Raw genomic sequence first — 14,695 nt, forward strand, 5'->3', positions numbered from 1 at the left:
CATGTAATACCATCTTTATAGGGTGCTATAGGTCCCATGTAATACCATCTTCATAAGGTTCTATAAGTCCCAAGTATTACCATCTTCATAGGGTTCTATAGGTCCCATGTAATACCATCTTCATAGGGTTCTATAGGTCTTATGTAATACCATCTTCATAGGGTTCTATAGGTCTTATGTAATACCATCTTCATAGGGTTCTATAGGTCCCATGTAATACCATCTTCATGAGGTTCTATAGGACTTATGTAATACCATCTTCATAGGGTTCTATAGGTCTTATGTAATACCACCTTCATAGGGTTCTATAAGTCCCAAGTAATACCATCTTCATAGGGTTCTATAGGTCCCATGTAATACCATCTTCATAGGGTTCTATAGGTCGTATGTAATACCCTCTTAATAGGGTTCTATAGGTCCCATGTAATACCATCTTCATGAGGTTCTATAGGTCTTATGTAATACCATATTCATAGGGTTCTATAGGTCCCATGTAATACCATCTTCATGAGGTTCTATAGGGCCCATGTAATACCATCTTCATAGGGTTCTATAGGTCCCATGTAATACCACCCTCATAGGGTTCTATAGGTCCCATGTAATATCATCTTTTTAGGGTTCTATAGCTCCCATCTAATACCATCTTCATAGGGTTCTATAGGTTCCATGTAATGCCATCTTCATGAGGTTCTATAGGACTTATGTAATTCCATCTTCTTAGGGTTCTATAGGTCCCATGTAATACCATCTTTATAGGGTTCTATAGGTCCCATATAATACCATCTTCATAGGGTTCTATAGGTCCCTTGTAATATCATCTTCATAGGGTTCTATAGGTCCCATATAATACCATCTTCATAGGGTTCTATAGGTCCCTTGTAATATCATCTTCATAGGGTTCTATAGGTCCCATGTAATACCATCTTTATAGGGTTCTATAGGTCCCATGTAATACCATTTTCATAGGGTTCCATTGGTCCCATGTAATACCATCTTCATAGGGTTCTATAGGTCCCATGTAATTTCATCTTCATAGGGTTCTATAGGTCCCATGTAACACCATCTTCAGAGGGTTCTATAGGTCCCATGTAATACCATCTTCATAGGGTTCTATAGGTCCCATGTAACACCGTCTTCATAGGGTTCTATAGGTCCCATGTAATACCATCTTCATAGGGTTCTATAGGTCCCATGTAATACCATCTTCAAGGGTTCTATAGGTCCCATGTAACACCATCTTCATAGGGTTCTATAGGTCCCATGTAATTCCATCTTCATAGGGTTCTATAGGTCCCATGTAATACCATCTTCATGAGGTTCTATAGGACTTATGTAATTCCATCTTCTTAGGGTTCTATAGGTCCCATGTAATACCATCTTTATAGGGTTCTATAGGTCCCATGTAATACCATCTTCATAGGGTTCTATAGGTCCCATGTAATACCATCTTAATAGCGTTCCATAGGTCTCATGTAAACCATCTTCATAGCGTTCCATTGGTTCCATGTAATATCATCTTCATAGGGTTCTATAGGTCCCATGTAATACCATCTTCATAGGGTTCTATAGGTCCCATGTAATACCATCTTCATAGGGTTCTATAGGTCCCATGTAATACCATCTTCATGAGGTTCTATAGGACTTATGTAATTCCATCTTCTTAGGGTTCTATAGGTCCCATGTAATACCATCTTCATAGGGTTCTATAGGTCCCATGTAATACCATCTTCATAGGGTTCTATAAGTCCCATGTAATATCATCTTCATGAGGTTCTATAAGTCCCAAGTATTACCATCTTCATAGGGTTCTATAGGTCCCATGTAATATCATCTTCATAGGGTTCCATAGATCCCATGTAATATCATCTTCATAGGGTTCTATAGGTCTTATGAAATACCATAACCATAGGTTGTTATAGGTCTTTCTTATGTAATACCTTAATATCATCCATCTTCATGTCATAGGGTGCTATAGGTCCTCAAGGACTTAAGGGTGACCCTGGAATGGTTGGACAGAAAGGAAATAAGGTAAATTTTCCGGCGGTCATTTTACTTTGTTTGTCACTGTTTAGTGACAGGTGCAGTGACAGCTCATGCTTGTTGAATATCGGAGACAGGATATTCATAGCATTTTTCCATTCACTTGAGATAATACTTGATTATTACCACTAAAACGTATTGCAGCCCTTTGGTGGGACTTGTTTCCTCGCGGCTTTGGCAGATGGTATAGATAATGCACTCGTTGTTGTTATACTTTTACTCAATATTTTCTGTTCCATAGGGTAAGGAAGGAGAGCGTGGAATGAAAGGAGATAAGGTAAAAGACCACCCGCTTCTTTAATGTGACACGGGCTGAGAGAAAGAGCCTTAGTAATGCTGTTTTACTGCTTTTCCCAAATCATGTGATTACTATCAGCCCTCCACCCTTTTTAGCTGATCAATAATGCGAATGTGATTATTCACGTGTCGCAGGGTTCAGAGGGAGTTGGCGCGAAAGGCGAACGTGGAGAACAAGGTTTGGTGGGACCATCTGGACCACGTGGGCCGCAAGGACGGACTGGTCCACCTGGACCAATAACTTATATCAAGGTAACGACAAGACTTGAAACAAGTTTTTAAACAAAAAAATTATTAATACCAAAAATGGAGTGAGCATACAACTGTGAGGAATATATGGGAACATTGCTTAGCTTTCTCCACTGATTACTTATAATCCTTTACAGGGGGTCCCTGGTGAACCTGGACCTGCTGGAAACGTAAGACTTAACATCATAGTCTATTCATTGTATTTTTATCAACTCTATCCAGAGAAATTATGTTTGTTGCTATTGTCTAATACCAGGGCAGTAAAGGCGATGCTGGACCTCCTGGTCTGCCAGGGAAGAAGGTATTTGTTATTTGAATTTGCTGTTAACTATTTAGATATTTACGTATTTATCAATGAATGGTTATATGATTGTTCTATTTCCATGTGTTTGTTCTATTTCCATGGGTTTGAAAATTCAATTAGTTAACGATATTTTTTCATATAAGGGTTTGCCTGGAGAGAAAGGATCTGTTGGTACGACTGGAGTACGAGGACCCCCTGGTTTACCTGGCAAGGCGAGTCGCGCTCCCTCGTGTTCCCTAGAAACATGAGAGTTCATGGGAGTTCTTGGGTTGATTGATGTGTTATTACTTCGTATTTTCAAGATACGTTTGATACAAGGCGTTCTGTTATTGTTTATTGATGTTTTTTTCCCTCTAATCATGCTCTAGTATTTCCTACATACTTTTGATAGGCGTTCTATTGTTGATTGATGTGTTCTAACAGTCTGTCATAGGACCAAAAGGTGTACCGGGTTTGACAGGTCCCAAGGGCGCCACAGGAGATAAGGTCAGTAGGGGACCGTCGAGGCCATGGTACTTATATATGTATCATCGTCATAACACTTATTATCATCATGGATATAGTCGTTACTATCGCATCATGATTGACACCACAAACATAACCATGCGCAGTCATGGGAGCAGCAAATCTAGCATCCACATCAAATAATAATAATCATTCCAATTTTTTCCATTGCAGGGTGAGAAAGGTGCTATTGGGCCTATAGGACCAGCTGGGACAAAGGTAATCTAAATAGTGATGTGCGATCTCTTGTCGTTATTGGTACTAATCTTGATATCCCCCAGGGAAACAAAGGCGAGCTGGGATCCAAAGGAGAAAAGGTAAGGTTTAGGGTCAGAGTAAGGTACTCTCGAAAATAGCTTGATCAGTGGCACCTCGCAAGTGATAGCTTAATACTATGAAAATGAATTGTTTACTCCTGCCAAGCTAATACAGGATTATCTAAAATAATTTGGTTGATTTACTTTTCACAATTTAAAGATTTAAATAAATTTTTAGCCTGACGGAAACTGTTTTTTTCGCATAAGCTGAATTTGTGACCTGTTCTTGAGTTTTCAAAAATTTCCCTTGAAAGTTATAATTTGATTGCAAAAGAACAATAGAATGGTTTATCATCCTTTATTTTTACTTAAAAAGGGTGACAGCATCACAGGACCCCCTGGCCCACCTGGACCGGTAACGGTAAGACTTATGTTAAAGCGATGTTGTAATCACCTAAGGCCTTACGCCACCAAAGCCTGCTCGATAACCCTTAACTTAACGTTACCGCAGACATTCCTATTGTGTAGCATTCAAATACCACTGGGCCTTCAAGTGAGCATGTTCAAAGGGTTGTACGTTAGTGATCATGAACTTGCTTGACAATATTACGCTCTTGGCCTGGGCCATTAAAGACTTCCTCATATAGTTTTTCTATCATTACAAGGAAAAGAAAGGAGCGACTGGCGCTCAAGTCATACAGCAAAAAGGAGAGAAGGTGAGATACTTTGTGTCCAAACATCTACTCTTGAGCTTTAGATTACATTAAACCGATTAATTTTAAAAAGACCCTCGTGATTATGCTTTTAATTTTAGATAGAACATAAGCATAGTAAAGTATGTTAAGAATACTTTTCAATAGCACCAGTATCATTGCATGGCGTTTGACCTCTAAATTTCCATTCGTAGGGTGACCCTGGGAGAAAGGGGAGTTCGGGTCCTGTAGGCTCCCCCGGCAAAAAAGGCGAGTCTGGGGCGACTGGAGCGAAGGTATGTATGTGGAATGATATGTGTCTGATGGTCTTAATAACCTGTGTCTGGAATAATATGTGCCTGGTGGTCTGAACAGCCTGTGTCTGGAATAATATTTGTCTGGTGGTCTGAAAAGCCTGTGTCTGGAATAATCTTTGTCAAAAATTATATTTGTCTGGAATAATCTGCGACCACTCGTATCCTCCTCCTCCTAAAAGATACTCTAGTCCAGGTGTTTGCACGAGAAAGTCTACATGTCTGTTTGATGGTTATGATCAAACCCATGAAGTGTTAACTTTTGTGTTGCTGGTAAAATTTGGGTTGGACGACAAAGCAACCAAAGAAACGCCAAGCCGATAACCCGGAAGGAGATTACATACAATAAGCCCTTGTACTATTCTCATCGCCTTATTTTCGCTAACAGGCAATACTATGATATGTATATCTGAACGTTTGTCTAATTTCAGGGAGAGAAGGGAGATATTGGCTTGACTGGAGCCCAGGTTCGTTGAACCCTTGGTTAACCACATTCATGTTTATCACTGTGTTAATGCCACATGATTTGTTATAGGGAACTACTGGAGTCAAGGGGGAATCTGGAACCCCTGGTCTGGATGGAAGTCCCGGCAAGGATGGACCTACAGGCTCTCCTGGCGACCCGGGATCCAAGGTAACAATGTCACTGAGTAGCAGAAGAAGAAATGACTCTGAGCTGACCGTGTAAGCCCCTTCCTAATCGCAATATGTAATTACGTTTTCCATCCTTGTTTTTTTTTTCTCATCTTCAAATTTCACTAAGCTGGCAATAAACCACCACAGGGCAAAGTTTTTAGGTCTCTCGCTAAGGGCTGGTATCCATATGATTGCACTTGATCGCAGGAAGAGTCTTATATAACAATAACAATAGCAATAGCAACAGCAATAGCAATATTAATAGTAATAATATATTTATAAAGCGCTAAAACTATGTATATAATAATTCAATTATTATATTACATTCGTACTTTGTGCAGGGAGATCGCGGCGAGACAGGTGATGTAGGCGCAGCTGGTGCCAAAGGAGACAAGGTAAGACGTCTACTGCTTCCTTGTTGACGTCTACTGCTTCCTTGTTGTCGTCTACTGCTTCCTTGTTGTCGTCTATTGCTTCCTTGTTGTCGTCTACTGCTTCCTTGTTGACGTCTACTGCTACCTTGTTGTCGTCTACTGCTTCCTTGTTGTCGTCTACTGCTTCCTTGTTGACGTCTACTGCTTCCTTGTTGACGTCTACTGCTTCCTTGTTGACGTCTACTGCTTCCTTGTTGACGTCTACTGCTTCCTTGTTGACGTCTACTGCTTCCTTGTTGACGTCTACTGCTTCCTTGTTGACGTCTACTGCTTCCTTGTTGACGTCTACTGCTTCCTTGTTGACGTCTACTGCTTCCTTGTTGACGTCTACTGCTTCCTTGTTGACGTCTACTGCTTCCTTGTTGACGTCTACTGCTTCCTTGTTGACGTCTACTGCTTCCTTGTTGACGTCTACTGCTTCCTTGTTGTCGTCTACTGCTTCCTAGTTGACGTCTACTGCTTCCTTGTTGACGTCTACTGCTTCCTTGTTGACGTCTACTGCTTCCTTGTTGACGTCTACTGCTTCCTTGTTGACGTCTACTGCTTCCTTGTTGACGTCTACTGCTTCCTTGTTGACGTCTACTGCTTCCTTGTTGACGTCTACTGCTTCCTTGTTGACGTCTACTGCTTCCTTGTTTTCATACTTCACAACAGGGGCGTAGCAGGGATGAGCCCAGGGGGGTGCACAATCGCCCTTAAAGCGGTCTGTCCGGCATAACGGAAAACCCTTGTGCATGTGCACTGCGAAGAGATACTAAAGAAGCCACGATTTTGTACAATGGCCATTAGTTCCTCGATTGCACACTGGTATACCCTATTCAAAATGCGAATATCGAGAAGCAGAAATACTCAAACCTTCAAGGTTTTTTTTAATATATTTTTAATGAGCATCCTCGAGCTATTTAATTACTCTGGGGTTAAATTTACACATTTTAATGACACATCCACGAGCCAAGATAAAAACACAGAAAAATCATGATTTTATTGTGTGGTTCTTCCAGGGTGACGTTGGACCTGTCGGGATTCGGGGGTTTAAGGGCAATAAAGGAATGAAGGTAATTTCCGTTCAGCTTGAAATTGAAGTTAGATAAGGTTCTAAAGCATAAGATTGTCGAGATTAATTATGCTTGATGATATTATTTCTATGTTGTTTTTTTATCTACTAGGGTGAAGTGGGCCCGCCCGGCCCTCCGGGACGTATCGATAATCAGGTAACATGATGATGGTTGCTTGATGTTGATGTTGTTATTTGTATTTTTGTTGTTGCTGTTTCTGTTTTGTTGCTGCTCATGGTTGTTGCTCTTGCTTATTATTGGTGGTTGTTGTTGTCGTTAGTGAGTGTAGTGGATATTATTGGTTGTAGTTGTTGTTGTCGAGTGTTGTGGTTGTTGTTGTCGTGTCCAGTGTTTTGGTTTTAGTTGTTGTGTCGAATGTTGTAGTTTTTGATATCGTGTCGAATGTAGTGGTTTTTGTCGTGTCGAATGTAGTGGTTGTTGTTGCCGTTGTTGTGTTAAATGTTGTGGTTTAGGTTGTTATCGTGCCGAGTGTAGTGGTTTTCGTTGTCGTGTCGAATGTTGTGGTTGCTAATGTTGTTCTTCTCATTCTCTGTGTCCTTTCTCTCATTTCTCTTAGACTCTCCTAGCGGCCAAAGGGGACAAAGGAGAAAGGGTAAGACATTTATACCGCACCTGATGAACATTAATATTATTTGTACGTGTTACTATTAATTTGCATGTGTTTGAAAACATGTTGAGTAAGTGATGATTTCTTCAACTGTCGTTATCTTCCAGGGATTACCAGGCCTCGCACAAAAGGTACATATTCTTAAGAGATTATATGCTTAGACTGCAAGGGAATATCTTTGTTGACAGCGATTGTTGATTTCGTAGGGAGCCAAGGGTTCTCAAGGCGTCCCAGGAAGAGATGTAAGTAGACAAACATTTTCTTAATGCCTTTATGTCCCTCATTAATTACTTAAAAGCTTTTTTAGCTGAATACTGAGCCGATTTCGTTCAGTTCGCGTTTTCTGCTTATTCTTTGCTCTTCTATTAACCTTGATCGTAGTCTCCAGGTGTAAATACATGGGTGGTCCTCACTTATTGGAACCTATACATATTTATACGTTGCGAAATGGATACTTGGGATGGTATTACAGCACGCTGTAACGCGGTGCTCATCAACCGTTGTAAGCTACAGTCCTCAAGGGCAAGATCATATGGGAGCTCGTGACAGATAATACTAGAATAGATTTTTGTACACTTTCTTTTGTTGTCGTTGGTACCACCACAAAACCACAACAAAACACTATATTACATGAAGCACCCGGCCTGTTATATCGCAGAGGTTCTATGTGTGCCGGGGACCGATCAAATCTTGTCATTGTACTTATGTCGTCACAAAAACATGTTATTCTGCAAAATATTGCTTTTTCAAAGCATTCCTCGGGATTTTTTTTAGCAAGGAGTGCTGGAGGTGTGAATTTGACACTTCCTTCTTTATCCTCTCATTAGCTCTAAGAACCATCTACATGCTTATAATGTTTGCGTTCCATCGTCGATAGGGTTTTCCCGGTAACAACGGCGGCAAAGGCGAAAGGGGAGCCCAAGGACCACGAGGGGAGAAGGGCAACACTGGGGCCCCTGGATCTCAAGGCAGCACAGGCCCTCGTGGTCCCATAGGACAACCGGGCATGGCAGGGTCCCAAGGCGAGAAGGGGGGGAAAGGCGATCCCGGGTTTCCTGGGCTTCCTGGACAAGCAGGCCTGCGTGGTCTTCAAGGCCCTGAAGGGCAGAAGGTAAAGTAGTGCCTATTGGGGTATTCTTCTGTTATGGTAATGCAATCGTTGCATGATTGTAATTCTCTCTCTCTCTCTAGGGAAGTATCGGTGCTCCTGGAATACCTGGAAAGATCGGAGAAAAGGTACTTATTGTGATCACTTTATGGTAACACTATTTTCTTGTTGTCATTGTTATTGCTATTGACCTGGATAAAATGGTACCAAATTTGGTTTCTAGCGCTATGTTTTAATTGCTGTTGCTGTTGTTGTTAACCTGTACAAAAAGGAAAATAGATTGACAGGAGAAGACTGAAATTGATTGATAGCACTCCTTTTTTTAAAGTTACACTGTCTTACGTGTAAAATTGGTCTTATTTTCCAGGGAGAAAAGGGAGAGATTGGACGTCCAGGTAGACAGGTATGGTACCTGGTCAGTAGATTATTCCTATAGAGCAGTTATTTAAACTTGTTTCCATACCACAGGGAGTTCCTGGCAGACCCTCGACCATCGCCGGCCCACCGGGACCCCCTGGTCGTTCAAAGGTAGCATATATTTTGCCTTTCTCAAAAACAGTCAGTAGTAGGACGCTTATATCTTATATCCTATATGCATTTATTTAAATGTCTCAATGAAATCTGTCTTTCTTTTCAGAATATTTCTGGTCCTCCTGGGCCGCAAGGCCCCCCTGGTCAAGCAAGCCAAATACCCGGTCCCCCGGGTCCACAGGGGCCACCCGGTCCGCCAGGACCTCCTGGGCGTGATGTTGTTGATGCTCAGAACATTGATGGAATGACTCCACTAGAAATGGGGGTAAGCATTGGCACAAAAAACTTGCCTCATTAGGTATAGGTATATTAAACATAAATTGTCCTTCGTCTAAATGGTTTTTTTTGGGGTGAATGCCTGTGGTAGTGGAAAGTGAGGGTTCCTGAGGCCTTTTCAAAATAGCTGCCACGAAAGAAAAATAAAAACAAGATTCACTGTTAGTTTGCGTGAGACCACTAAACGCTTAAAGGCCAAAAATTATTGAACATACTACCATGCGATCCTATTATATGGCGATGAACGAGAGGAGAACGAATGACAACTTTTCCACACAATCCCTTGCAATCCATTTCAAATAATGTAAAAAAATAAAAACTGTACTTTAAATTTGATATTTATCTGTTCTTAGCAATTTCATTTTCTATGGTTTAGGTACGGTTTTTTTCTCAATCAACTGTTTTCATACTAGTGTTTTCCCTAGTTTTTCGAATGTTTTTTAGGTATACACCTAGGCCTGTTTCAACTGTTTCAAATGAGATGGCACTCGAGAATCCATGTGTAGTAAACCGTAGGCGTTCTAGGGGAACGAATAGGGAACTGCAAGCACGTTTCTGGACGACAGATGGCAACCGGAAGTAGATAATCTTCATGTTTAACGCTATCGCAAAGCTAGAAGGTTCCATATTTTAGACTGCGTGGTAGAATAGAAACGTCTTCTTTCATTGAAATTGAGCGAAAACGTTACAAAGATGGAAAAAGTTAAACTTCCGGTTGCCGTCTGTCGTTCAGAAACGTGTTTGCTTAAGTTCCCTAAAATGGCTTACTCCTGATCAATGAGAGCCATGTGAATAATTACAGTCACATAAACTAGAATTATGTGTTTTAATGAAGCACTGAAGTCTACGACACGTGGCTTCTCTGAGTGCAATCTTCTTTGACATTTGTGTACGGCATTAACACCAAGCCATGTCTCTGTTAAGGTTGTCACCTTCGCATCAAAACAGCTCATGATTGACAGCTCGCCAAGGACTAAGGACGGCACTATTGCGTTCGTCCTTTCGGAACAACGCCTGTATGTGGACACTAACTCTGGCTGGAGACTTGTGATAGTAAGTATCAGAGAAATATTATGTTCTGTAACATCTTCAGGTTAAACTTATCCATCAAGAATGACGAACCAAGTGTTAAATAGGTGGGGTCCAAATTAGAGCGGGCATACGTTTCCTCTGACATTTCAATAGTGTTCCCATATAGTCACACGATCTTATGAACAGTGCACGGCCAATCTTGACGGTTTACTTGGAATATATAGACAGTTTATAAAACAATCTTTCCACGTCCCGAGGCGATCGGAGGGTGTATGGAGGACACTGGTTTGCCCCAATTTCTATCCCAGGCGACTATTGTTGTTATACCTCTAACAAAACACTGGGAAACCCACGGTAGGTAATCGGGGAAATTTTACGGAAATACGCGATCGGAAAGATGTCGTGTCCCTGATTAGCCAAGGCTCTAAGTTATAAAAGGAAAGAGCACAGGGGTGGGGAAGGGACGATGGGAAGGAGAAGAGAGATAAACCGTATAATTGGCAATATGATGTGTTCTGATGACGCGGTTTTTTTAGGTTGGCCCCTTTGCTGTGGGGGGCATAGATGGGAATCAATATACTCCAACTACACGCCCCACGCCTACCAAGGTAATTGATAATACTTAAACACAATGTGCAGATTACATGCTTATTGGTACAATATTAGCATTGACCCACTCAACTAATGATGTGTATTATGCTAGGTGGTACCCCGAAACGCCATTATACTCCCACCCGCAGGAATAAAGCTTACAGGCCGATATGTAAGTATGTTTTATGTTGTCTTTTGAAAAAGCGAATAACTGGTAGCTCGAGAGTAAAGCAGCTTGGCATCGGCACAATAAAACTGACACAATAAAGGTGACATGAAATTCACTAGCCAACCAGCGTGGGAGAGAAATGCTTTACTGGGCACGTAAAGCATTTCTCAGAACACGTACCCTGGTTCCAGAGCCACGAGGCTCTGGAACCAGGGTACAGAACACGACGGAAGCCTCCCAGACATAATATCCATGTCATACAAAATGCATTCTCAAACTTGTGGCTTGCAATACCTGATCGCGTGACTTTTTGAGTGGCAAATTCAAACAAAAATAAACACGGAAATGGCTACCCCCGTCACGCCAGAGAACGACGAAGAAATAAAATCTTTAAATGAAAATAATCCCTTACTGACATATAAGCACTTCTTTCATTTTATTGTTATTATTTTGCCGCTCAAAGCCAGAGAACGCAAAAAACCACATGATCCTTTAGTCGCCTAATGGCTAACTTGGTGTCAACAGTCGCTTTAATATTGCTTCAAAATAGATTGAACATGAATTGAGTATGAATGAGTAGTTGATGACCAGATTAATAAAGTAGCCACGTTGTATTTACTGTGTCATATGTTTTCTCAGCTCCGTTTAGTTGCTCTTAATGCACCAGTCACGGGGGAGCTTGGTAGCCTGGCCGGCGTCGATCACCAGTGCTGGCGGCAGTCCAGACAAGCAGGATTAAAAGGGACGTTCAGGGCCTTCCTGTCCAATCGCCACCAGCACCTCTACAGTGTGGTGCCTAGGGAGGAAAGGGACCTTCCCGTGGTGAACCTCAAGGTTAGTGTGCCTGGCACTGGTAAACCGAGTGGGGCCTGGGGTACAGTGAGCCTGGCACTGGTTAGCCCAGTGGGGCCTGGGGTACAGTGAGACTTGCACTGGTTAGCCCAGTGGGGCCTGGGGTACAGTGAGACTTGCACTGGTTAACCGAGTGGGGCCTGGGGTACAGTGAGCCTGGCACTGGTAAACCGAGTGGGGCCTGGGGTACAGTGAGCCTTGCACTGGTTAGCCCAGTGGGGCCTGGGGTACAGTGAGACTTGCACTGGTTAGCCCAGTGGGGCCTGGGGTACAGTGAGACTTGCACTGGTTAGCCCAGTGGGGCCTGGGGTACAGTGAGACTTGCACTGGTTAACCGAGTGGGGCCTGGGGTACAGTGAGACTTGCACTGGTTCACCGAGTGGGGCCTGGGGTACAGTTACCTTGCAATGACATGATCAGCCCGGTGGGGCCTGGGGTACTGTGAGCCTGGCACTGGTAAGCCCAGTTTTCTGGTACTGTTGTGGTTCTTAACGATTCATGATTAACAAACAGTGTGTGAAATTATACAAAAATTGCTTGACCTTCTACAGGGTGATCAACTTTTCACATCGTGGCGCAACATGTTTAGCAAGAATTATGGTTTCAACCCTGACATCCCGATATACACCTTTGATGGACGTGACGTCATCAAGGATGAGAAGTGGTGAGTAACACTGCTATTTGCACAAGAGATCACGGTTAAACCTCGTTTAAACGTTAGGGCTGGAGACCGGAAACGCGCACTGAATGACACGGAATAACCAAAATAACTATTTAGATTTGCTGTGCTTTGTTGGTTTGTTATTTCAGAAGAATTTAATTTTGTTTTGTTGTGCCTATACAGGCCCTCTAAGTACTTCTGGCATGGGTCACGTGGTGACGGTAGCAAATACCCCGACAACTGTCGCTCATGGCAGAGCCGCAAACCGCTGGACATGAGCACAGCAGCCGCAATCGATGGCAGTACCGCCATGTTTGCTGAGAATGTGTTTACGTGTGACAATCGCTTTTCCATTCTGTGTATTCAGATAAGCTACGAGCAGTACCTAAGCTGATAACGCGCTCATGCATCAGCCCCTTGCAAGCTTCCATAGGGGTAGGGGTGGCGCTTGGCGTCTCTTCAACAAATACCAATGCATCCATCCCAAAAGGCAATACGCTCCCTCTGTGGGGTCTGATATCTGTCTAGTACTGGGGGCCTGGTTGGTATCGTTGGATGAAATTAGTTTTAAAAAAATGCCATTTTAAGCCTGGGATTGGAGAGGTACTCTAGACGCCATTTGCTCTTACCAAGTTACGACACCCCCTCCCCCCTCCCCCCGAACGCTTTCGATACAAATAGTATTGTTATGTTTCTTATAGTTGTATCAAGTTTATTCTACGTATTTGCTTTCCAATTTTTGTTTGACATTTGACGTTCGGCAGATGGTCATATTTATATACAGCCTGCACCATCATGCTGTGGTATTTGTAATGCCCAGATTCTTAAATAAATGGATAAAATTATTATTTTATTAATAAGTATAATATATGAATTCCCATTTGATGGTCTCATGGATGGTGAATCATTCATGCAGACAATATATATTGACACAACGCAAAGCAAGTATTTTATATTTTATGCAAATGTACAAATTATGTTACAATAAAGTTCAAGCCATGATGCTCTATATTGCATTCAATTACTAAGAAAAAGCACATGAATACATGGCGTTTGTTTTGTGTTTCGCTAGTTATGAAAATGACACAAATGCAATGCGTTAAAGAAGGCCAATCACGCCGCCATTTTATACTGCCGCTCAATTTTGAATTAGAATGTAGTCTGGTAGTTGTTTTATACACTATTCTGCGGCTGAAATCAGTCTTTAGAGTGAGGGTTTTTAAAAACGAAGGTTTTTCGTATTCGCGTGTACAAAGTGAAGACGGAGGTTTTCGAAGACGATGACGTTATAAATATTATGAAATTACCAACTCAATCGATCAATGACAGTCATCAATCAAATTGAAGTTAACATGATAAAAATGCCGAAAGCTATAAGATTTAACAAAGATAAATGCGATATTACAAATGAAAAACGCTGTACTGTCGAGTTGCCCGCTATATATTCTACTTGAAGTAAGTCCCCTGGTTTTATACTAGGCTCTTCTTCGATCTACATTTTGAATGCTGGCCGTAATCTCTGTTTTATTTAAAACAGAGATTGTAATGCCTATTTCAGTGGCAAAAACATTTCGCATGTCAAATTTAAAAATAATTTACATTTCAAATTTTATAATACAATAGACCGTTTTCCCGTAAGCGAGGTTTGAGATGCTAATGACTTTCAGGGCTCAATAATATGCAAATGAATGTGATCAGGATTGCAGATTGATATTTTGGCTGCGATTTACCGATTTAAAACTTCCAGGTTATTCAGTAAAATGAATAAATACTTCTTTGTCTTCTTGAAATACTTTTCGTGGTTGCCCATAAACACGTTTGATATCACGTTTGAATTTGTGCTGTGAAGTGCGAATAGAAATATTATTTGTTTCGTCGCTGAAAAGGCGGTACGGGCCTGTATTTAGACTAAAAATCGAGAAATAGGGAGACAGCCGTGTAGCAATTTTTTTCCTCCTTTACCGGAAGCCGTGCAAGTAGACACAGCCTACAATATAACTTATGTGAACAACACACAAGGTGTAAGGAATGACGCGTACCGTTTATTGGAGACCATAACAAGTTT

The 14,695-nt window shown here is 41.7% G+C and overlaps 1 protein-coding gene across 1 annotated transcript in view; it reads left to right on the top strand.

Annotated features, from left to right (window-relative positions):
• The window catches only part of LOC5514364 (mucin-19), a 59,334-nt gene extending 45,695 nt beyond the window's left edge, over positions 1–13,639 (top strand). The window contains exons 39-69 of the mRNA XM_048720504.1: positions 1,966–2,028; positions 2,282–2,317; positions 2,473–2,589; positions 2,724–2,756; positions 2,843–2,887; positions 3,034–3,102; positions 3,314–3,376; positions 3,569–3,613; positions 3,676–3,711; positions 4,028–4,072; positions 4,317–4,367; positions 4,559–4,639; positions 5,089–5,124; positions 5,193–5,291; positions 5,635–5,688; positions 6,729–6,782; positions 6,894–6,938; positions 7,360–7,395; positions 7,518–7,541; positions 7,617–7,652; positions 8,288–8,521; positions 8,602–8,646; positions 8,886–8,921; positions 8,987–9,046; positions 9,156–9,314; positions 10,250–10,378; positions 10,894–10,965; positions 11,061–11,120; positions 11,757–11,951; positions 12,521–12,633; positions 12,814–13,639. Coding sequence (XP_048576461.1) covers positions 1,966–2,028; positions 2,282–2,317; positions 2,473–2,589; positions 2,724–2,756; positions 2,843–2,887; positions 3,034–3,102; positions 3,314–3,376; positions 3,569–3,613; positions 3,676–3,711; positions 4,028–4,072; positions 4,317–4,367; positions 4,559–4,639; positions 5,089–5,124; positions 5,193–5,291; positions 5,635–5,688; positions 6,729–6,782; positions 6,894–6,938; positions 7,360–7,395; positions 7,518–7,541; positions 7,617–7,652; positions 8,288–8,521; positions 8,602–8,646; positions 8,886–8,921; positions 8,987–9,046; positions 9,156–9,314; positions 10,250–10,378; positions 10,894–10,965; positions 11,061–11,120; positions 11,757–11,951; positions 12,521–12,633; positions 12,814–13,024 — 2,382 coding nt within the window. The 3' untranslated portion in view covers positions 13,025–13,639. The remainder of the gene's footprint in view (positions 1–1,965; positions 2,029–2,281; positions 2,318–2,472; positions 2,590–2,723; positions 2,757–2,842; positions 2,888–3,033; positions 3,103–3,313; positions 3,377–3,568; positions 3,614–3,675; positions 3,712–4,027; positions 4,073–4,316; positions 4,368–4,558; positions 4,640–5,088; positions 5,125–5,192; positions 5,292–5,634; positions 5,689–6,728; positions 6,783–6,893; positions 6,939–7,359; positions 7,396–7,517; positions 7,542–7,616; positions 7,653–8,287; positions 8,522–8,601; positions 8,647–8,885; positions 8,922–8,986; positions 9,047–9,155; positions 9,315–10,249; positions 10,379–10,893; positions 10,966–11,060; positions 11,121–11,756; positions 11,952–12,520; positions 12,634–12,813) is intronic.
• Positions 13,640–14,695: the final 1,056 nt, after the last annotated feature.

This window comes from Nematostella vectensis, chromosome 2 (assembly GCF_932526225.1).
Source record: "Nematostella vectensis chromosome 2, jaNemVect1.1, whole genome shotgun sequence".
Taxonomy (NCBI): domain Eukaryota; kingdom Metazoa; phylum Cnidaria; class Anthozoa; order Actiniaria; family Edwardsiidae; genus Nematostella; species Nematostella vectensis.